General features: G+C 44.8%; 3 protein-coding genes across 3 annotated transcripts; all 3 read left to right on the top strand.

Moving 5' to 3' along the window:
* Nucleotides 1-224: 224 nt before the first annotated feature.
* LOC120451067 (all trans-polyprenyl-diphosphate synthase PDSS1) lies at nucleotides 225-15,870 on the top strand. Its single transcript, XM_039634426.2, has 8 exons — nucleotides 225-1,204; nucleotides 10,226-10,378; nucleotides 10,652-10,791; nucleotides 11,117-11,258; nucleotides 11,854-11,943; nucleotides 14,377-14,508; nucleotides 14,654-14,848; nucleotides 15,263-15,870. The coding sequence occupies exons 1-8, from the start codon at nucleotides 983-985 to the stop codon at nucleotides 15,482-15,484; spliced, it is 1,296 nt and encodes a 431-aa protein (XP_039490360.1). The 5' UTR covers nucleotides 225-982; the 3' UTR covers nucleotides 15,485-15,870.
* A 1,656-nt stretch (nucleotides 15,871-17,526) lies between these two features.
* On the top strand, nucleotides 17,527-20,417 carry LOC120452292. The gene is made up of 6 exons (XM_039636428.1): nucleotides 17,527-17,709; nucleotides 18,793-18,909; nucleotides 18,973-19,249; nucleotides 19,307-19,464; nucleotides 19,534-19,623; nucleotides 19,688-20,417. Exons 1-6 carry the CDS (start codon nucleotides 17,527-17,529, stop codon nucleotides 20,405-20,407), a joined length of 1,545 nt encoding a protein of 514 aa, XP_039492362.1. The 3' UTR covers nucleotides 20,408-20,417.
* Nucleotides 20,418-20,754: 337 nt separating this feature from the next.
* Nucleotides 20,755-21,552, top strand: LOC120452293. The gene is given in 2 exon segments (XM_039636429.1): nucleotides 20,755-20,799; nucleotides 20,802-21,552. Coding segments are annotated over 2 exon segments (354 nt in total). The 3' UTR covers nucleotides 21,111-21,552.
* The last annotated feature ends 102 nt before the right edge of the window (nucleotides 21,553-21,654 follow it).

The raw sequence follows: 21,654 nt of genomic DNA, 5'->3' as shown, positions 1-21,654 counted from the left end.
AAGTTTGTGTCGCAACCTTAAAAAAAAGCCCAATAAAGAACAATTTTTGTTAATATTGTGCCCAGATATCTAATACTACCAATAAGTAATTTTAACATCTTTTAAATGTAATACCTTTATTTCAGCCAACTTCCGTTTGAATATTGCTGCCTTTGCCGCCTTACGTTACCCACCTCTAGGGATACGTTTTAGCCGGCCGCCTTGCGTCACCGCGCACGTTGCAACCCTAAACAGCTGTTCGCAGCAGCTGTTCTGCACTGTTACGTCAAAATAAAGTAGTGAAAAGGTGCAAATTGCGTGCGAGTTAAATAAAAACTATTTCCCAGGCCGGAAAACGCGTTGCCATCGGGATCTTTGGGCGACCCAGTTGTTGCGGAACATGACGCCAGTTGTGGTGGCACCGAAAGGTAGTGGCGGCCTGGCCATATGACCTTTGCGAGCAGAGCTTCAGTCCCGAATATAGCCCGCAAAAATAGTGTGACCCACAGGTAAACTGGGGTCATCCACACAGACCTCGACCTCCAGTGACTGCAAAACCGCGTGGCTGCTTGAGCCACCGAAATCCCCGTTCAAGTTCAAGCCGAGCCGATCGAACTTACCTTCGTGAGCGATCGTTTCCACCACAGTGGGACGGTGGGATACCCACCACACCTGACCGCGCGCACGCGCATCGATTCAAAAGTCCACAAAAAGCGAAAACACTTCGCTGGAGCTGCTGAAGCCAAACGCAAGCAAACCGCGCTTCGCCGTCGCCTCGAAAATCGCCAGTCCATCGCACCTCGAAAACGCGCGTTTTTCCAAATCCTGCGAGCCTGCAAAACAAAAAAAAAAAAACATAAACAAAAATTCACTATAATGCTGTGCACCTGTTGAGTTCTGTGCCCGTGTCTCGTTCAAGCAGCTGCATCCTACCCTTCCCACAGCAAAATCAACGCATAAGCCCTGCTACACAAAAGTCCTCGCAGTCAAAACCAAACACAAAATGGCCTGCTTGAGCACTTCCGGTCGCGTCGTGTGCGGCTCGCGTCGCCAGCAGACGCACAAGCTGCTCTACCAGCTATTCGGATCCCGGCCAGGATATACGGGCCCATCCTCCACTTCCACCTCCACCGGATTATTCAGTCCACCCAAAGTTCAGCAGCAGGCCGCGCGACTCTGCCACGGATTAAGCTTCAGCTTGGGCAAGGATTACCCCGATCTGCTGGTAAGTTCATTGTCGGACGAAGCCTACACAGCGAGAAAATACCTCTTAAATGATGCAAGTAGTTGAAGTGATAATGGGAAAAGATATGGGGGCATCTTTGCTGATCCTTTTGAATGATCCTTTTTGTAATGCGAAGTACTCACTTTTCAAACGTGGATTAAAAATATTGCTATTGTAAGCCGCTTACTTTTCTCCCAGTGCAGAGTGCATTGGCTGCAAGCCAACTCTTTTGGCCGCTAATGCGTCTGCGTGACTTTGGCTTTTGCTGTCCGCTTTTCTTTTCTTCGCTGCAAAGCTGCAAAGCCAAAAAGAAAATGAAAGTGAAATTGGTCGCTGCTCGCTGGCAGTTGGCCGTTGAATGTTGGTTGTTGGTAGTTGGTAGTTGGTTGTTGGCCATTGCTTTTGTGCAAGGAGCGTGAAAAACAACTTGTTGCGCCCACAGTTGCAGTGGCGTTGTTGTTGGCGGAAGCTGGCGCATTTATTTATTATTGTGCCTTGGCTTTTTTACCATTTGCCGAACGCCTCTGTTTTTCTGTTTTTCTCCGTTTCGTTTCCATGTGTTTTTCCCCGCATTTTTGCAAGGTGAAGTTTTTCATCTGCCTCTCTTTCTGGCCCGATAATTATGTCTCTTTCTGGTCTGTCTGTAGTTTGTCATTATTTTTATATCGTTGACAAGTCGCTAGTCTGTAGTGTTTTTCTTCCTTTTTTCGTTTTTTTTGTTTTTTGTTTTTCATTTTTTCTCAGAGTTATGCAATTTCGCTGGCTGCATTTCGAGCTCTGGTTTATTGCTCGTATTTATCAATATTTATCGCCCGCGTTGTTGATTTTCGCGCTATTTGTGGCGCCAATAAACAGCTGATTGGGGGGGCCAGTGCCCCCAAAACTGTGCTCCATTTCTCCCCAACGCGGTGCCCCGTGTCGTATACGTAATTTGTGAAGTGGTTTCTGTTTTGCGATGTGTCGAACAAGCGGATTTGGTGCTCCTTATCAGTTGGGGGAATAGTATCAGTATTTTGCTATTTCATTTGACTGATTAAGTACTATTAACTTTTGCAAATACAGTGAGCACACTCTATGGAGTAAGCAAGGTACTTTAAATAACACTTTATGAGACTATTTCTACCAATAACTCTGCCCAATTACATAGCCTTAGTTACTTAACATAAATGTTTATTTTCTCTCATAATACCTGATTGATGTTACTTACTGTAACAATTAAAACGATTAAAATGCATGCAATCTTCAGGCACCTGGCATTTGAATCCCATGAATGACGCACTCAGTGCAACAAAAGGGTCGTAAATAACCGAGCTCATTATAGAGTTATGGAGTTATTTGCTATTTGCCTTCCTAGGTCATATTTCTTTGGGGAAACATCTCCAGCCTTTGTTGTGCCTTTGTTGTGAGTCGGAAAAACCCAGAAGGAACTGCGGGCAATTGTCTTAAAATTCAATTGGCTAGTCAAGCCTTCGGCTTAATTGCTTACTTACTCACTTATGTATGCCTTGAGTAGGCATGTACATATGCATAGGCCGCGATTAGTGCATCGGTTTCTCACATTTGCTATTTAGTTTATTGTTTTATGGCACGCCATTTAAGCCAACCCATTTAGTTGCTGGTTGGGGGGATGGTGTTTGGAAGTACGACTTTGATTTAATTGCTTTAGCATTGCGAATGCACTGCATTGCATTGAGTTGAATGCAGTTTGTGCATTGGCTATTTTGGCGGCCAGCCTTGGCTTGCACATTTTTATTTGCATTAATACGGCCGCACTTTGGTCGCTTTTTGGTTTTATATATAAGGAAAAGGTTAAGTGCTCGTTAATTCACTTTAATGCCCACCTCTGACACCCGTAAACTAGACCTTGCTCTGAAAGGTTGGGAGTTGCTGTTGCCTCCCGAAATGTGAGTGGCCACATGTGCTACCTTTATTTTTGGTACACTAATAATTGGGCTAATTTACCATCTTAGAGATAAAGGTGTAGTTTGTAGTAGCTAAGCCATGATCAAGTGTAAATGTATGCAGTATCATATTGGAAAAAGTTTGATATTTTGTATGCAGTTGTCGTCATCGAATTATTTATGCATTTTAGTTGTTTAAGGCGCTCTTTCTGTTTCATTTCGGAGCCGAATAAAAATTCATTCAACGCCAAATTGGATGTGTGCCCAACTGGCATCCACACAGCTACAAAACACAAGCACAAGCACCTGGAAACTGATACGTTCATCTATCATAGGTAAACAATAAACAAAACGCAAATAGAAAGCGCACGTCGCAGCCAAAACCAAAACCAAAACTGAAAACCGAAAACCGAAAACTGAAAAAAAACAACGCCAACTAATAATAGTCGGCAATAGCAGTCGTAGAAGAAATTCACTTTTAACGGTTTCTTTGACTTTCTTCTTCATTTCATTTGCCAAGCTGCCGAGCGAGCTCTCCATTGTTTTGGCCAAAAGAAACCACAGAAACCGGCCAAAAAGAAAAAGAAGTCCGTCGCTTTATCTACTATATATGCGCCACACGATTTTGGCAAGTAGCCGATTGGCCGGCTCTTAGTGTTCGTTATCTCTGCCTCGCATTGGTTTCCAAATCATTTTCATATTTTCCATCGCTTCCGAATAAAAACTATTTACCACTAACGTATCACTTTCATTGCAAATGCGTGATTTAAGCCGCGATTTTACGTTTGTCGTTTGGGCCAAGTCTTTTAACGCCAGCGTGTGAATTCGATGTGCCCAAGTTGGCGGTCTGCAATTAGATTAGAGAGTCTGTGAACGGTTAGATGTTTGAGCAAGTCTAAACGCCGTTGGATTGATTTCGGTCGATTCTCCGCGTTTCTTACGCGTTTCCGCTTAATTTGAATGCGAGGGTTTGGTTTGGTCTCGAGAAAGTGAAACCGAATCTCAACCTGTTTTCATTGAAACTTTTAGAAATTTTGGGCACGCAGTCAATACTCGATTAAATCAGCTGCGATTTGTCACTCGTATCAATAAAAGAGGCAGTTAAACTGAGTTTTAGAGTACTTAACCTACATATGCGTTAAGATAAATCACTCATACGTATTTCCCAATTAAAAGGTCTCAGTCCGCATTCCTTTGGGTTGTTTTTCAAAATCAGTCATATTCGCTGGCCACTTGTGAGAAAGTGATCATCTTGGGCATAAATATGTAGGAAAGAGCCGAGCAAAAGTGGCAGATATGCTAAGAGATACATCCGTCGTATGCACACGAGATGGTCATATTGTAAATCTCCGCCTGAAGACACAACTTCATTGCGGTGTCTTCATTTCTGTATATCTGTATATCTCTGTTTCTGTATTTCTGTATTTCTGTATTTCTGTATTTCTGCAAAACACTTTCACTGACCCACGGTCCGAGTGGCCGGCCCTGCAAGAAGAAGTCCAAGCCAAAAGATTCAGTCCCCCCGCAAATTCATATTCTCTATCAGCCGCATATTATTTGTGTTTAATGTGCACTTGCTGCTGGCTTAATTGGCTCTGTGGAACTGGGATGTGGGCAGGGATGGGGACTTGGATGTGGGCATGGATTGGGACGGGGCTGACCTGGCTTTCATTCAACCTGTCCCATGCGCCACACACCTGCAATGGTCTCTTTGATCGCGCAGCTCTGGCTTTGGTATTTTTCGGCCCGTACTTGCTGACCCAATTCCAGAAGACGCATGCGTTTTGGCCTGTTGTCCTAAACTGGTTTCGGCTTTGGTTCGGCTTTGCTTTGGTTTCGCTATCGGTATTGGTATTGGTATTTGTATTGGTATTGGTATGGGTATTGGTAGCGGTGGTTTTCGGCCTTTTCGGCCTTTCTGCCGCATTTCCATCTCTTTCGCGCCAAGTCCGTTAACTGTTAATGATTTCGGCGTTGTTTTCCTTAACAACAAATTTTCGGATTTCGATTTGAAAGCCGTAAAAGAAGCGCCGCCAAGTGCACCGAGAGAAATGTTGCTGATGAATTTTTGAGAGCTTTTTATACAGATCAAAAATCTTTTTAATTTTTCAAGGACTTGCAAAGACTAAAAGTTTGATTACTCAACAATGTTATAGAAATATTTACCCAACTACCAATATCAATTGATACAGATATAGACCCCTTTTTCGCTGTGTGCAAAGGGAGCGGTGCTGGGCGGTGGAGCAAGTTGGCTTCGGATAGTTTTGACCAAGTTGCATAACTCGGCCAAAACCCAATACCAAACCCATCGAAACTGGCCAGCTGTCAGCCCCGCATTTCATCAATGTCGCTCACTGGTCGACTTTCCTGCCTCTCGGGCTGAATTCGGCTTACATTGTTGATGCTGATGTTTTATCAGTAATTATCATAAATTTGACTATCTTGGGCGGCGTTTGCATATGTTTCCCACACTGATTGCCTTACTTGTTCGGAGTGTTTGCTCAACATTCTACCTCCAATTTGCGGCCCTATTAATTGGCCAAGGGTTTCACCTGATTAACATTGGAATTTGGTTAAATGTTTTCCACATTTTACGATTTCGTGTTGCGACATCGCTTGGCCAGAAATTGAAACGAAAAACGAAAAAAATTAGATTTGCATTTATTGGCGGCACGCGTCGCATTTGCAGTTGCACTTCGGAATTTGTTATTTTCCTGTCTGCGTTTGCGCTTTTTATGTAATTTTTTGGCTTGATTTACGCCCGAAGTCGCCAATGCAGGATAAACTTGAATTTTCAGGTTTTCCACCGCTAACTGGTTTCCAATTTGTCTGCAAAAACATTTTGCCTTTCCTCGGCGAACCTTAATTTTGGCTGCATTTTAGTGCTCTTGCCTTTTGACAGATTGTTATAATTACCAACTGCACACTGACACCTCAAAAAATTATGGTAGGCAACAAATATTTTTTTGGCTATTAAACGATTTTCACAGGCTCTTGCGGCGTTTTACAATCGCTTGCATGTTGAGGCGTTTAAAAACGCATTCGCCATTCGCCATTCCTTTGGCAGCGTTTAAAGTCGCCTCCATAGGCAAATATCACGCAGCCGCCGCGTTGGACAAGCACGCACTAATTTCAATTGTAAATCGCAATTGCGCAATGTGAAAAGTGAAAAATGACGGGGGAATTCCGTGTGACTCGATGGCAGATACTTGACTGCGGAAAATGGCCAGCTAAACTGGATCGGAAATCGAGTGGATAGATACCAATTAATGAGTGAAAATCATGTCCACTTTTGGGTTGCCAACTCATTAGCTCGATAATTCAGTGCCATCAGTCCACTTTTATTTATGTGATGCATTTTTGACAGCCACGCAGGAAGTAACATCCGCTTTAAGGAGGACTTTGAGATTCACTTAAATGTGAATCATGTTACAATGCACTTGTTTAACTGAAATTATCATTATTAGCTTTGTTAAACTCTTGGGGATTCCGATGTTGCCTTTAACTTTTGACTCGGCGATTTGCGGACTTCAATTGGCCAATCGATTGCAGTTGTCACAGTTTCCGATGAGCCCTATTGCGATCGCAATGAAACCGTGACGCATTGTGGCCTGCGCAATTGAGACATTAGCAAATAATGCCGATACATTATGCTAGCCACTCGAGCCACTGCATCTTGTTGGGGTTTCAGATTCAGAAGCGTTCTCAATGCCGCGTTGAGCACTTTGTCAAATACAAATTGCCCAGTTTGGAGGCAAACAATCGGCCACTTTGGCATTCACACTCACTTGAGCTCGACTGGGTTGTTAACACGCATGTTAACCACTTGCCAGCGAACTTGGCTAATGAAGAAGCTAAAAAAGCGGCTAAAATCGAACGGAGAAATTACAAAGCCAATCGTTACCGCCTCCCCTCCCCCTTCAACTCGTTCCCCTTGTTGGCCCACAAAAGCGTTGGTTATGTCAGCCGTGGCAATACAACCGCGCAGCGATGACAAAAAGGGAAAGTAAGTCCAAAGCCCCGTCTTCGCGGCCCTCAGCTGCTCACTTTCTTGGCCGTGCCTGGTGTCCGCATTTGGCCAATACCTCGCTTTTGGCCGCTCTTGGCCGCTTCCGCTACCGACGGCCTGTCATGTTCGATCGCGGCGGCGGTATTTCTTGTCGGCCAGCCAGAAAAAGAAGCAATTAAAATTGTTGGGAAATGACGACAGCTGGGCTCGCCGATTTTCCCAAGGTCGGAGGAGTTTTATTTATCCTTACGACTCATATTAGTACGTTGTTAAATCAAAAATGTCAGCAAGGCAAAACCAGTTAACACAGCTTGTTAACAAATTAAGTTTTCTGCTAATTGCGTCCTTAGACTCGCATAATTTGTAAGTAAAATAAGTTGGATAACGACTTGAATGTTCTTACGCCACGCAGCGTGAGCACAAATTTGTGAGTTGTTGGCCATAATTGAATAGTTTTCGAGTCGCAGGTGCGAAGGGTTAAAAGTCCATTAAAATAGCAACATGCAAAGGTAATTTTCGAGCTTCGCATATTGCTTTATTGAATCAAAAGCGCCTACGATGCCGCATGGCCCAAAGAAACTGAGCGAATTCCGGCCCAAACAAGAGCAAAAATCGCAAAAATCGTAGAAATCGCAACAATGGGAGACTCTGCACAAAAGTGAGTCGTAAAGCCATCAATAAGCAATGCAGAATGTCGCAATTTCCCTGGTTTTATGTGGGGCTTTCAATCAAAACAGACATCAATCAGTGCGAGTTTGGCCTGGCACTCGAAAGTGTTTAAATACTTTCAGCCGTTAATTGTCTTCATCTTCAGTTGGCAACACCGAGTGGGCTGGGCTTTGGACTGAATTGGAGAGGATGGTACACATCTGGAGAGGATTATGTCGTGGGAGCGCCCTGCAGCGAAAATTCCAGTTTTATTTGACTTTTGGCAGTCGACACTTGTCTGTCGATATTTGCACACTCCGCTAAATGCTGCAATTGCTTTGATCACTGCGCCCATTTGGGGTAATTTTTCCACAATTAAATTAATGGCTACGAAAATGCGCGTATTTAAATGAAAATTGGCAGAGGCGGCGCCGGCCACCAAGCAAATAAAAGTGAATTATTTGCCGTGTATTGTTCGTGGTGCCGAAGAGATCGTTATTATTATTTCCTTTCGAATCGATGTGAAAGTTGGCTTGCCAATTGCTGCGGCTCCTCTTTTGTGGCCAGTTGCATGTGGGCCACAAGGAGGTTAAACTGGATATCTTTCGCCGTCCGACTGCGCCGACTAATTGCGGCTTAACCCTATCAACTGATGCCAGATAATCGCCCGAACTCCACTTATTGAAAAGTTACAATGTAGAGATGTTTGATTACCCAGTATGTGCATCTTGACTTTTCTAGATATTTCGCCATTTCGCTGCCCGTTTACAAGTTGCACAATAATTTCAAGTCCTCGGTTCGTCTTCAGCAGCCAAGTGCAACGAAAGAGTCTACTTCCTATGTGGTTACTGCAAATGCTGCTGCTTTTCGGCTTTGTGCACGCAAAACGCTCGCCAAACTCCAGTTGAAGTTTGCATAGGGTAGTGGTAGTTCACAGAGATCTCGGAGTTAATAGACAGCCAGAATTAGACGCAGATCAATGACCTGGCTTCATAATCGGGCATTTCATCCATAACACGAGCAAGTGGCCAACGGCAAGCAGTTCAATGGGTTTAGAGGCACTTAAAATCCGTTCGGCTTTCGTGGGCACCTGTGAAAAGCATTTAACAATGCTTAAAAGTCATTCAACGTTTGCGGCCAACTCGAAATGGCCACAATTAAATGCATTTCTGCACGTTCCACGCAAAAAAATAGCAGTGTGTCTCTGTTTCTGTTTCTGTTATTTTTGGCCTTTGCAAAATTATCAACTAATTTTAATTTGGCGCACATATTGAAAACGAAAGCCACCGCGACTCGAATTTAATTGGATTTCTTCCGGCTGCTGCTGTAAATTGTGATGCGTCGATTTTGTAATAAGCCGCTTTCTACTCGCCAAAAGGCAAAAGCCAAAGGCAAAGCCCATTCCGATGTTTATGACACATATTAAATATGAAACTGGGTCATTACAAGCTCTTTTCAATGGTCAACAATTTGTTTGGGTATTTTACGATGCTGTGGGGGCCCCCCTTCGAAGTTCCAACACCAAAACCGAACCAGTTTGCCATCCAAAAGCCCACACGTGTATTCCCCATCACGCAGATGATGATGATGCTGATGATGATGCTGATGATGATGATGATGATGATGCTGCACAAGATGCGGATGAAGATCGCTGGCCAAGGGCGGCCAGTGATGGTCATTGGCCCGTGGCAGGACTCCACTCCACGGCCACAAGTGGGTCACAATCACACGCAGTCGAATCACACGCAGCCAAATGTTTGATGGTGTAAAAGTTGCTGCCTCCGCTGACAGCTGGCAACTTCGAATTTACATGTTATCACGCCAGCATGTGTGGCGCTTTATTGGCAGACTGAGAGGCTGACTGGTTGATTGCTTGATTGCTTGACTAGTTGACGGGCTGCACAAGAAGCGAACAAGTGCACACATTGCATAATGGCACATGAATGAATTTGAAAAGAAAATCGATTTAAAAGCAATGCCTGGCTATTATATGAATAGGTTATCAAACTTTGCGGTAAAGAAAGTGTTCCATCGACTTGTAAGTTTGGCAGTTTTTTCTCTGTATGGAAAATATCACTACTTTTTGGCCGCAAACACGCGCGTGTTGCTCGCTTTTGTCTGGGCAACAAAAGGATTTGTGGTTTTAACAATTCAAATTTTGGCGACAAGGTCAAGAGTCGCGCGAGGGCGTCAACAATCGACTTCAATTAGTTGGCCATTTACGGTGGTTACAGCCCAAGACTGTTGCCACTGCAATTTTCCAGTTATTAATTTTTTGGGCAAAACTGAAAACAGAAAACACGCCGGCGGGCAAGGCAAAACTTGTTAGACGTGACACAGCCGCAATTGAAAGTTGTTAAGTGACTTGTTTGCTCCATCATTATTCACACTTTGTTAGTAATTGCAGCCTTTGCCCGAAATCGCTAACCGTTCTAACATTTTAACCATTTTCCCAACTTCCAGCAAAGCCCCCACAAGTGCAGCTCCAAGGCGAATCTGAGGCACCACAGCTCGGTCCACACACAACAGCCAGCAGGTCCTGTGAGGGAGTTCCAGATCGATCCCTACATCATCCTCGACGACGACCTCAAGTACTTCTACGACGATGTGAGATATGTAAGTGCTGAATTATAATGATCCTTACTATTAGATGAATCAAACTGAATATGTCAAACCGCAAATCCTTAACAGAGCTATAGAGTTTCGTCAGAAGTTCCATTCTGATGTTAGGAACGTCATTGATTAGATGCTTTTTTCCTCAAACTAAGGGGATTTTTTCTCGCGCCCCAAAACACAAATATTTGCATATTCAATCCAGATTTCACAGACCTACCAAAACAACTGAAAGTGGGCTTGACTGATTCTCCCCTGCCGATCCTCCTCTTTCAGCTGCTGAAGTCGGGCACATCCCAGCCAGAGTTGGACACCATTGCCAGCTATTACTTCGATGGCCAGGGGAAGGCTCTGCGACCCATGGTCACCATGCTGATGGCCAAGGCGATAAACTACCACCTGAACAACGAGTCACAGTGAGTACTCGCCAATTCGGCAGCGGGATAATTATCAATTAATTAGTTATAACCAGACTTTACAAGCCGAATATTGGGTGTCATAAAAGAATACGGCAACTGTTGCTGATTTTATTATTTTCGAAAAGAGTTCATGGTTATTGCTTGACATCTTGTAAAGTTGTATTTAAAATGTTGCTATTACTTGCACAAGACTTTGCCGATATTTCTCTGTGTAGACGAGTGCAATTGATTAGCACGGTTTTGCGAAATGAAATCACTCACTCATGTAGTTTTCGATTTTTGCCCTAATCCCGAATCATATGTCTTCCTATCGCCTTGACAGCCAATTAGTACACAAACAGCGACAGATCGCCCTCTTTTCGGAGATGGTGCACTCGGCCAGCTTGGTCCACGACGATGTCATCGATCAGTCGGACTTCCGACGCGGCAAGCCCAGCGTGAATGCTCTTTGGAACCACAAAAAGGTAAAGATTCAATGTGATCCGCGATCCGCGATAGGTGATATACGTTATGTGGCATCATCGGTGCCACCGATGTTTGCCAGAGCCAAACAAACAAAGCCAAACACGCGCCCAGAGTCACTCGGCAACCGAAACAGCCAAATAACTAAACAGCAATCATTCAAGCCCAAAGCCTGACTTTGACATCAATTTGTTGCGTATTTCGATTTGAAGTGTTTATTGACTTTGTCAACATCTATGTATCTTGCATCATTCGAAAGGCCTTAAAGTCGCATGGCGATGCCTCTTCATCGCATTTAATAATGGCTCCCAAAATAGTTCCCTTTCGACACGTCTTCAAATTAAAATGCACAAATACAAATTAATCCAATCCAAACCCCCATCTTCACAAGAAGCGGAAATTTCTCGCCTCTGATTGTTTCGCCGCTCATCTTAGTCACTTGTCGGTTGGCTTTTCTTCTTTTTAAGCCATCTTGCTGTTGGCTGTTGACTGTTGCCCGTTAACGTTGCAACACATAACTGTCCTACTGCGATTGTGTTGGCCGATCTTTTGTTGTTGTGGCCGCTTGTTTCTGACCATGTCTCATCGCTTTTACAGGTCACAATGGCTGGTGATTACATCTTATCGATCGCCTCGATTATGATAGCTCGTCTGCGCAGCGATGATGTGACGATCGTGCTGAGTCAGGTAAGAAAACTTTCAGTTGCAAGGATATGACTAACTATACAATCAAGAAACGACCAACAGCTTATGGTTTAAAGTCATTGTTCATAAATAACTTTACTGCTTAAGATTCTGCCTTATAGTTTTAGCACCCACCACTGAAAAATAACATTTGCACATTTTATGCTGAGTTAATTGCCAGAGCAAACTCGAAGTTACTTGAAAAGTCTGACCACCTTAAAAACTCCCGGATTCTGGGGAAATATTTCTTTACCTAAGAACAAGCCTATAGTTTTTGTTAAGAAAGTACGTAATCACATCAGGTGCCAAGTTTCACAGCTGCGGGGAACGTTTTGTCTTGAAATGATGAAAGTTTCTCGTTCTGTTCGTTTGGGAAACCAGAAACCAGTTGCCGCTTTTAATGGGGCACAAATCAGAGGGCCTGCAAACTTCCTGCGTCCCTGGAAGTTGGTTCCCCAAGGTTTGCCCTTCGCCAGAGTTCGAGAAACTCCACAAAAAGCGGCATTCACTTTTCATGAGCCGGAACTTTGCACTCGTGTCCTTGTAAGTCCCACATTCCGCAGAAATACTCGCACTCATCGCTACACACGTAGTTCCTACAAATTCCAAATTAGTCACACCTGCCAATTTCACTTTCCGCGGCGTTGGAGAGTGAAACTAGATCTGTTGCCCTGGAAACCACAAATCTCAGAGCTCCTCAAGCTCGCAGCCTCCCTGCATATTTACACAATCGAATCGAGCTGCCAATAGCCAAGTTAATAGCCAAGACAAACACGATAACTTGCCTACGTTTTTGGGTTACACATTTGGCGTTTTCTCAATTCGCGGCGAAAAAAAACATGCGTAACACCTGAGCATTGAGGATTGGCCTGAAGATGGCCAAAATGTGCGGCCCAGACACTTAACCGCCGCTATTTGCCCATTTCATTAACCCGATCTGGGCGATATCATACTCGTGCGTCTACCGCATAATGTGGCTCATTTGCATTCCGAACACTTTGACCCCGCCAAAATGAAACTTTCTTCGCGATCGTGACATCATTCGTCTTGAAACTCGAAACTAGTTCTAAGCCAAACTGGTCCCCACCATTTATGTAAATTTCTCTGGGCTATGAACAAAAGAGCCAAGAGTATTTTGCCAAAAAGAAAAGTTAAAGATGACCCAAGATTTAAAGCTCTATTTAGAGTTCTAGAAGCTTATAATTCTAGTAGTTTGTCCAACTAGTTTGGCAATTAAAAACATTGGAAATATACGTCCTAAGAAACCCGATTCTTTTGTCTAAAACTTTGTATTCAGGCAATCTATAAACTTTGGCATATAGTTATCAGATTTTTCATATTAAATATGCCGCGCACGTGTCTGAATAAAATAAGCGGTTTCTAAGACCTCGGATGGCATTAATAAAATGGCTAGAATGTCCGTCTGCCTTTCAAACAAGTGAATTTATGACTATTCCCGCCTTTTGGGCTAATCCAAACAGTTCAACGTTGGAAAGCCCCACATTTTGATGAACAATTTATATTAGGCTCATAGGCTGTGAAGAGTACATAACAATTAATTGTCTTCAGTGTACAATCTCTGAAAACAACTGAATTGGCGTCGAATTCCGCTTGTCGGAAGCGAAAAGAAAATGCCTGGCAAAGTGGTTTCGAGGCTAAAGTTTTGTTTTTCCAAAAAAAATGCACTCGATTCCGCGAGCGCTGCATTTGGTCTCATTTAGCTGCTTAAAAGGCGGCATTGTGTTAATTTCTGTGGCTCCAAATGCACTTGTTGGCCAAGTTGTTAGGAGCACACGCACTAGTAGTTGGCTTTTTGTCAGTGTTAATTAACATTGAACGTCCAGCAGTGGTCGGCGGAATTTGGCCGGGCATTTTGGCCAGAAACTATTGGCCAGTTACGGCCGCCTCACCTTGAGCTCCTTGGAAACGGCCATTTTTCACCTTTCAGCGCCCACTATTGTTTGCCAATGATTTTGACAACTGCCTGTGAATTTCTTGAATTTCTTACCCGAATCAATGAAAATGCCTTTGCGAAGGCGAATCGAAGGGCGTGCCACACAGTTGATGAGCAAACAGAAGCGGCGATAGCCAAAATATCCATCTTCGCTGGAGATCTGAATGAAATCTTGTTTGCTAGATCTATTTGGCACAATTGTGTTTGCTGTTTGCATTCGAGGTTTTAGTCAAGCGGAAGTTATAAACACACACGGGCGTAGCAAAGGCTTTATAGCGAGTATAGAAAATATATTAAAGTTTTATATCGGGAATATCTGTTTTTAAATATAAACGATATATACAACGGAATATTTGCCATCAGTGAAGGGCAGACATTGCAAATTGCGTAATTTACAAGTGGGAATCCCAGGGCGAGAACAATTGAAGCCATAACCATTTACTGTGACATATTTATGGAGCATTGTACGTAATCCCTTGCAGATCTTGACCGATTTGGTCCAAGGCGAGTTCATGCAGCTGGGCTCAAGGGAGACGGAGAACGAGCGCTTCGCCCATTACCTGACCAAGACATACAGGAAGACCGCATCGCTGATCGCCAATGCACTGAAGGCGGTGAGTATTCATTACCATCATGCGAGCTGAGCTGGGCCGTTTAATGCGGCAATTAGTTTGCACGCAGTCCAGCGTCATTGTGCCCAATCCCCAATGCAATTTGAACTGATCTTGAACCCAACTATTCTCCGGCTCTCTCCTGCAGACCGCCGTGATTGCCCAGGCCGACGACAACGTGGCCGAGGTGGCCTTCCAGTACGGACGCAACATCGGCTTGGCCTTCCAGCTGGTCGACGACATGCTGGACTTCGTCTCCTCCACCGAGCAGATGGGCAAGCCGACGGCGGCGGATCTGAAACTGGGACTGGCCACCGCTCCCGTTCTCTTTGCATGCGAAAAGGTGAGTGTTTCCTTGTTAGCTTGCCAAAAGATCAAGCTGCTTCCTTGTGCACAGATAAAAGTGTTTATAATGCAACATAAATCATTTCTCTCTGTGTATAAGCAAGCTAGATTAAGATGTCTCTTTTTCTTGCTATCACTTCCATTTGCTATGCATCCAAAGTGGCTTCCCGCCGTCGCAATGATGATGTATGCATGATGGTGCCGGCGGTGAAGGTGTGATGATGTCATGTGGATGGGTGGGTGGTTGGCTAGATGCGCAGATGATACAATGGGTTACAGACCCACTCAATTGCCACCGATTACCAATGCCCATTTGCTATGCATTCCGCGAGCTGCGCACGCGTGCAGTGCGTTTAAAACTGCAAACTGCATATAACCTGCATAATTGAAACGCCTTTTCCGTACATTCCAGTACCCCGAGCTGAATCCCATGGTGATGCGGCGCTTCAGCGAGCCCGGCGACGTGGAGCGGGCCTTCGAGCTGGTGCACAAGTCGCACGGTCTGGAGCAGACCCGGTTCCTGGCCAAGAAGCACTGCAACGAGGCGATACGGCTGGCCCAGGAGCTCACGGAGTCGCCCTACCAGAAGGGACTCCAGGTGGTCGCCGACTTAGTCATCAACCGCATGAAGTAGAGCCGCACTCCCGTGCACCCTAACATAAACCGTAACCCGTAACCATACCCGTAATGCAATAATAATAATAATAATAATAGTGTTATGTAGGCCCCTCGATGTTTGGATTAAGTTCTGTTCAGCCGGCGGGCTACGTTGTAAACAAGAATTATTATTTAGTTTTTAGGCATTTGTTGTTGACACTGTAAATAATTGCATAAACAAACCTAATCAACACACACAAAAACACACACTAAACGGCAACGTTCGCTGTACATACATAATTACGAGATGTTCAATGAATTTTTGACAAATTTTATATGCAATGTTTTTCGACAAATTTATTTATATGTATAAAGCGCGAAATATGAGCCAAAAGCCAACTAAAAAAGAGAGAAACGAGAAAATTGTACAAACATTTCATCAAATAAACGAATTGAAATGGGTTGCCAGCCGAGCAGCAAATGAGGAATCTAAGAAATACATAAAGGAAAATGTTTATTAGTCAATGCAACAAAGAGAGCCAGTGTGTAGAGCGATATTTTTAATACAAACCACAAGGAAGCACGAGGAGCATAATTGGTTTATTTTATATTAATACTTGATTTAGGGCATTTCATGCCTAAATGGTTCAATGGTCATTGCCTGCACTTCGTTTCAAAATCCCTTCCAATCGCACAAACATGTAACTTCAAGTGGAAATTTAATAGTTAAATATATTTGAACCATTCGCGCATGAAATGCATATTATAATATGTTCGTTCTATAAGAAATGTAATGAGGATTGTACGTGGAACAATGCTGCCCAGTCTTAATTTTAATTCTTTCTTCTCCGCCTCTAAGCAATAGTAATTTAAAAGACATTTCAAACGAAATCGAACCGCAGACCCCATTTCGAAATGTTCTAAAACTCTAAACTCTATTTAGATTAAGTTCTTATTTTAATTTATGAACACAACCTCAGTTAAGTTAGCCAGCGAAATTCGTTTTTTTTTGTCCGTTCAGTTTCGATGAAAAATCATTGGGCTCCTTTACAGCCTGCTCTACACTGAAAGAAAGCTACATGAAAGATAAAATACAGAAATTTGCTGGCGAGTTAATCAATTCAATCGGGTGCTGAAAACGATATACCCACATATTTTAGAGTGCGAACGACAAAATATAGTAATGATACAGATGTTGATATTGATACTTGTAATTACGATATTTGTATACCTAAAGAGATGAATAAAAATTCGATTTTGTAAAACAAAGCAACTGAAGATGATTTTGCTGAAAGTGTAAGTGAAGTAGGTCCTGAAAACACTCCACACATGCGAGTAACTTGTAACTATGGAGGTATTAACCACCAGGATGACCTAGTGAAATAGTTGTGGACTTGGCCAAAGTGCCTTATGTTGCGACGGGCATGGCTGAAACCGAAATTGGGGCAAACAAATAAATTTGGCAGTGTGAGTTGGCTGAAATGCTGGCTGCTTAGGCTTCCAAGAGCTTGGCATTTTAAAACATCAACAAGTTTCGTATTAAATGGCACGCAACACTGCAGTAGCCTTACTTCTCCGACTTATTAAAACAGAGCATCACGATTGGGGTTAAGCCAACGCAGCCGTGGCATCATTTTCTAGGCAACACAAAGTCAATATATTTTGTGTCCAGGCAGACTAGCAAAGTGGAGCACGTCTAACTGGCGAAATATTTAAATAGCCAGACCAAATTAGCTGAGGTCTCCATATCCTGCGATATCCGTCGATATCCTTCGACTAGTCTTCAAGGACAGACGACCGAGTTGCGCCTTAACCTAGGTTATAAATAGTCGGGCGTGCTGCCTAGACAACCGACCCATCATCCATGGCCCCTTAGTGCCTGGCACGGATCCTGGCAGCCAAATCGGCGGTTAAACGGCTTGGACGGCACACGAGACCGATTCAGTAACGCCGCGTTTGCTGAACGCAGCGCTACTTCCGTTCTCGTACTCGTTCTCCTACTCCCAGTTTCCCAAAATCACAGATATCCTCCAGATATCCTGATATCCTCCAGATAGTCGAGGCACTTGAGATAGAGCCATGACGACTAGCGATGAAATGGGCATGGGCGGCAACTTCTGCCACGACCACATCCAGCATCCGCTGATGTGGTGCGACGAGAAGAAGCGTCTGGTGGAGCGCAAGAATGCGGAGGAGAGTCTTCGCATGTGGCGGCGCAGGAAGGCGGAGGAGTGTGCTCGCAAGGAGAAGGACAAGCAGGAGGTGGGTAACAGTGCGTATGTGTGATGTTTCCAGAGCTAAAGCAATCTAGTTGTAAGACCGTGCGTATACGTAATATTTTGGAGGCACCAAGTAAATTGGTTACTAGTTAGACAATTATCATTAGAAAGCTATAGCTTAAACTTCAGAGCCCTGAACCTTAAATAATTAATAATCAATTCACCAAGTTGCAAGTTCTTTTGGAAGTCTAAGGTAAAAGCCAGAAAAGAACCTATGACAATCAAAAAACATCTCTAACCTTTCCCCACGCGATGGCTGCAACTTTCGGTAAGTTCAAAGACCTGCCCCAAGCAACATGTAAGGCATCCGCCCGCGCGGATCTGGTTCAACAAACCCTTTGACAATTCCGACTTCGGCAATCAAATCAACTCTCCTCTCCCCTCTCCCCGCTCCTCTCCACGGCTAAATGCCCAACTACGGCGAATCCTTGCGTGACTGGAGTCCTGGCTGCTCCTTCGGCTACGTACCTATCACAACCTGCAGCTGTGTGAAGCGCCAGCCGAAATGGAAATGTGGGTGAAAAAAATCGGTGAAATGCAAATCGCCGTGCGCTGCAACTATAACAACAACCTACTAACAAAGTTTGTGGGCCAGCGCGGGGGCAACTCCGGGGGGGGAGGGCGGCTTGCCAATTTCCGTAAACAAACATCGCCACACTTCGCGGAGTGACACGACCAGGTGGGTTGAGGCAGTCTGGAGCCATAAATAGGCTGCCACCCAATCGATAAGGCATAACTCGGTGTTGTAATCGTCCTGCGGAGGGAATTCAATGTAGTTGTATTCCGAATTTATTGCGGGTAATGCGATAAAGGATGTTTTCCAACATCACTGCAGCAGTTATCTTGTTTTACTTAAATTTTAAAGATGATGCCTCGAAGGAGAACGAGAAATAGGCAGATGGGGATTAGGCCGAATTCTGCTGTTGTAGATCCTTAGCTGAAAGAAAGATTTAATCATGATTAAGTTAAGCTCTTATATTTTCATCTGTACTTGTAATACATGGTTATTGTTGTCGACTAATAAGAATAGAATGTTTTTTTAAACCAACAATCTTCTATTATGCAGTACTACGACCTGTTCCACCAACATTGTCCTTGGGGTCGACCTGGTGGTGGTGCACCCAACGTAGAAGTGCGCCGCAAGGACATCACAGCCGTGGGCCTTCACTCCACGCCCACAGTGGTAAGCACTCTTGAATCCTTCTAGAATGATATATTTTACTATGCTAACTCTAACGTGCTGCAGACCACTGCCCACCGAATGAATCTGCTGCAGCCGTGCCGCTACAACGACTTCTTCTCCATGCAGAAGAAGTGCCACAACAATCCGCTGGCCGCCTACCATCACCACCACCACCACGCACCGCCCGCCCCACCGCCTGGTGGTCGACTGGGCCACGCCCACTCGGTGCATCACCTGCAGGAAAGTGGTCCCAGGAGCAGCATCGTAACGATTTGCGAGCGGGAGATTCCCCACAAGCCCGGAGCGGGAGTTGGTGTCAATGTGGCCAAAAACGCCAACGGTGAGAGCCTTCACATCGAGCTGAAAGAGCATCCTTCAATGTCGTTTCGCAATAAAGGCCATGTGGACATAGAACTGCGATACAAGCCCTCTCCTCCATGCAAGGGCAAGCCGCTCCTGGAGAAGATCGTGGTTAGCGAGAGTGAGCAGCGATGTCCTTTGCAGGAAAAGCTGGCCACTCAGAAGAAGCGCCTGCAGGCCAAACTGGAAAAGCCGGTGAGCGGCACTTATTACGCCTCCTAAAACCAATTCTAACTGATCCTTCTTTATCGATCCTCTTTCTAGCCCTGCAAGGAGCCCTGGGGCAAGGCGGGTCCGGGCGGCAAGCCCTGGCGGAGTCCCAAGGAAGTGGGCAACACGTTCATGAAGTCACTGGTGGGTTATCAGTATAAACATATATGTACTATACAAAAACCTAATCCTTAACAACCAATTTCAGGGCTGGACGAACAAGGAGATGCTGAAGGAGCTGGACCAGGATAACCCGGTGACTCCGGCGGAGAAGAACACATTTCGCAAATCGCGTCCGGGCAAGCCACCAAAACCGCAGCGCTGCTGTGAGATGTGCACCTGCAACTGTCCCGCCATGCAAAAGAGTCCGCACAAGCCGTCGCCCCTCGCACTGCCCATTCCGCCGGGAAAGAAGTGTCCGGGTCCGCCAGTTCCGCCAGGTCCGCCGCCCGGAAAGATGCTGCACCACTTGAAGCCGCAGGACTGCGGCGGCAAGCCCGTCAGGCTGTGCCCCCGCATGGCCTCCAGAGCTCCCTGCCCCGGGAGCACCAGTACCGCCACACCGGATGCCAGTACAGCGGGAGGAAACGGAGGAGCCTATGCCGAGGGTGGCGGGGTGGAGCTGGTTCCCCTGCTGGCCAGAAGGCGTGGCATGCACCGTCCCATCAGCCTCTCCAGCACGGACGTGACCAAGAGGACGCCGTCGCACGATAGGTACGCATCCAAGCACAAGCATCCACCAAAGAACTGTCAGCTGACCACCACCAAGATCAAGTGCATCAACAGCATCATCAAGAACATCAGCCACATGAAGCGGCTGCCCAAGAATCTGAACTGCAAGCTGCAGTGTTGCAGTTGCGATTGCCCCACGGCCTTGGCCACGGGCTGCTGCCTCAAGCGGCTGACCCTGCACATTCGCCAGGCTTGAAAACCACGTTCCTTCGGAACTGATCCCCTCCTGCTTTCATAGTACCATTCAATCTCCCATCTCCCTCCTCCCTCCGTTTCCGTTTCCGTTTCTCATTTGCTTGCTCTGCGCGCGCTAGACATTGAAACGAAAGTCCGCTTGCCCCTTTGTTGTTCTTAAGCCTTGTGATGTTCTGTCCTGTTAATGGTTTCTCTAATCCCCCACTTCTCCGCGGCTCATCCAGCATGAAAATATCCATTGTAATACAAGTGAAAGTATAGCAACCAAAAGAGCAAACCAAATACCAATCTCACCAAAATCAAACAAACTGCAACAGCAAAAATCAAAAATCATAATACCAATCTTCTATGTATGTATCCCCGTGCAAAACAAATCGAACTGAAAATCGCTCTGAAATTCGAACATTCGTAATGTGAAAAATCGAACTGATTTAAATGAAACTATAATATTGCTGCCCACCAATCGACCGACAACCAGGATTCAAACGGCCGCCGACATGCGCTATCTGCACGACCTGAATGTCCAGATATCCCAGAACCGACGATCCGTCTCCGTTTCCAAGCAACTGGACAGGGATCTGTGCAACCAGCACTTCGACACCTTCGAAACGTTCTGGGGAAGACCAGGACACGGAGCCCGCGGCGACAAGATCAACAAACTGAAACTGGACAATCTGCTCTACGGCGCCAGCGAATCGGCGTAAGGTCACGGATACCTAATACCTGGATTGCTGAGGATATTCCAGGATATGCTCACCTGTTGACTGGCTCGTAGTTTGTGTGCTTAAGTCATCTGCTCAGAAATCGATCGATGCCAAGCCCCAAAAGATCCCAATTATATAATATTACTGGATAGGAACTTCTTTAGTACTTATAAAACTATTTTTCGTTCTTCCGTAAGCCACTCAAAGTTCGCTATTCCAGTAATATTAACACCAGCCTAGAAACCATTTGTACTATCTCTGTAAAAACTTTGCCAACTTGCCTCTAGTAAGCTGACCAAAGTTTTGAAAAGGTCGTGGTTTTCAAAATTAAGGGAAAGTTAGGAAAATATAGTCAGGGCGGTGAATTAAAAAATGTCTTTGGTAGGAACATTTAGTTAGTTTAATAAATAGGTAACAAAGAGAAAGATAGTAGATTCACGAACTCTTTCGAAGTTTTAATATAAAAATTAAATAATTTATTATAGCTTATATCTAGCCAATTAACATCTTGTAAATACAAAACAATCAGTTATGCAGTAAATAA

The sequence above is a fragment of the Drosophila santomea genome, chromosome 3R (genome assembly GCF_016746245.2).
Source record: "Drosophila santomea strain STO CAGO 1482 chromosome 3R, Prin_Dsan_1.1, whole genome shotgun sequence".
Classification (NCBI taxonomy): Eukaryota; Metazoa; Arthropoda; class Insecta; order Diptera; family Drosophilidae; genus Drosophila; species Drosophila santomea.
Note: the sequence above shows the minus strand (reverse complement) of the source record. Positions and strands in the feature narration are given on the sequence as shown.

Bases quoted from the DNA above. Each gene is read 5' to 3' on its own strand.
- LOC120451067 (XM_039634426.2), top strand. From the start codon at position 983: ATGGCCTGCTTGAGCACTTCCGGTCGCGTCGTGTGCGGCTCGCGTCGC. The intron at 1,205-10,225 runs GTAAGTTCATTG...CCCAACTTCCAG, and splicing joins AGGATTACCCCGATCTGCTG to CAAAGCCCCCACAAGTGCAG. The intron at 14,849-15,262 runs GTGAGTGTTTCC...CGTACATTCCAG, and splicing joins TTCTCTTTGCATGCGAAAAG to TACCCCGAGCTGAATCCCAT.
- LOC120452292 (XM_039636428.1), top strand. From the start codon at position 17,527: ATGACGACTAGCGATGAAATGGGCATGGGCGGCAACTTCTGCCACGAC. The intron at 17,710-18,792 runs GTGGGTAACAGT...TCTATTATGCAG, and splicing joins AGGAGAAGGACAAGCAGGAG to TACTACGACCTGTTCCACCA. The intron at 19,465-19,533 runs GTGAGCGGCACT...TCCTCTTTCTAG, and splicing joins AGGCCAAACTGGAAAAGCCG to CCCTGCAAGGAGCCCTGGGG.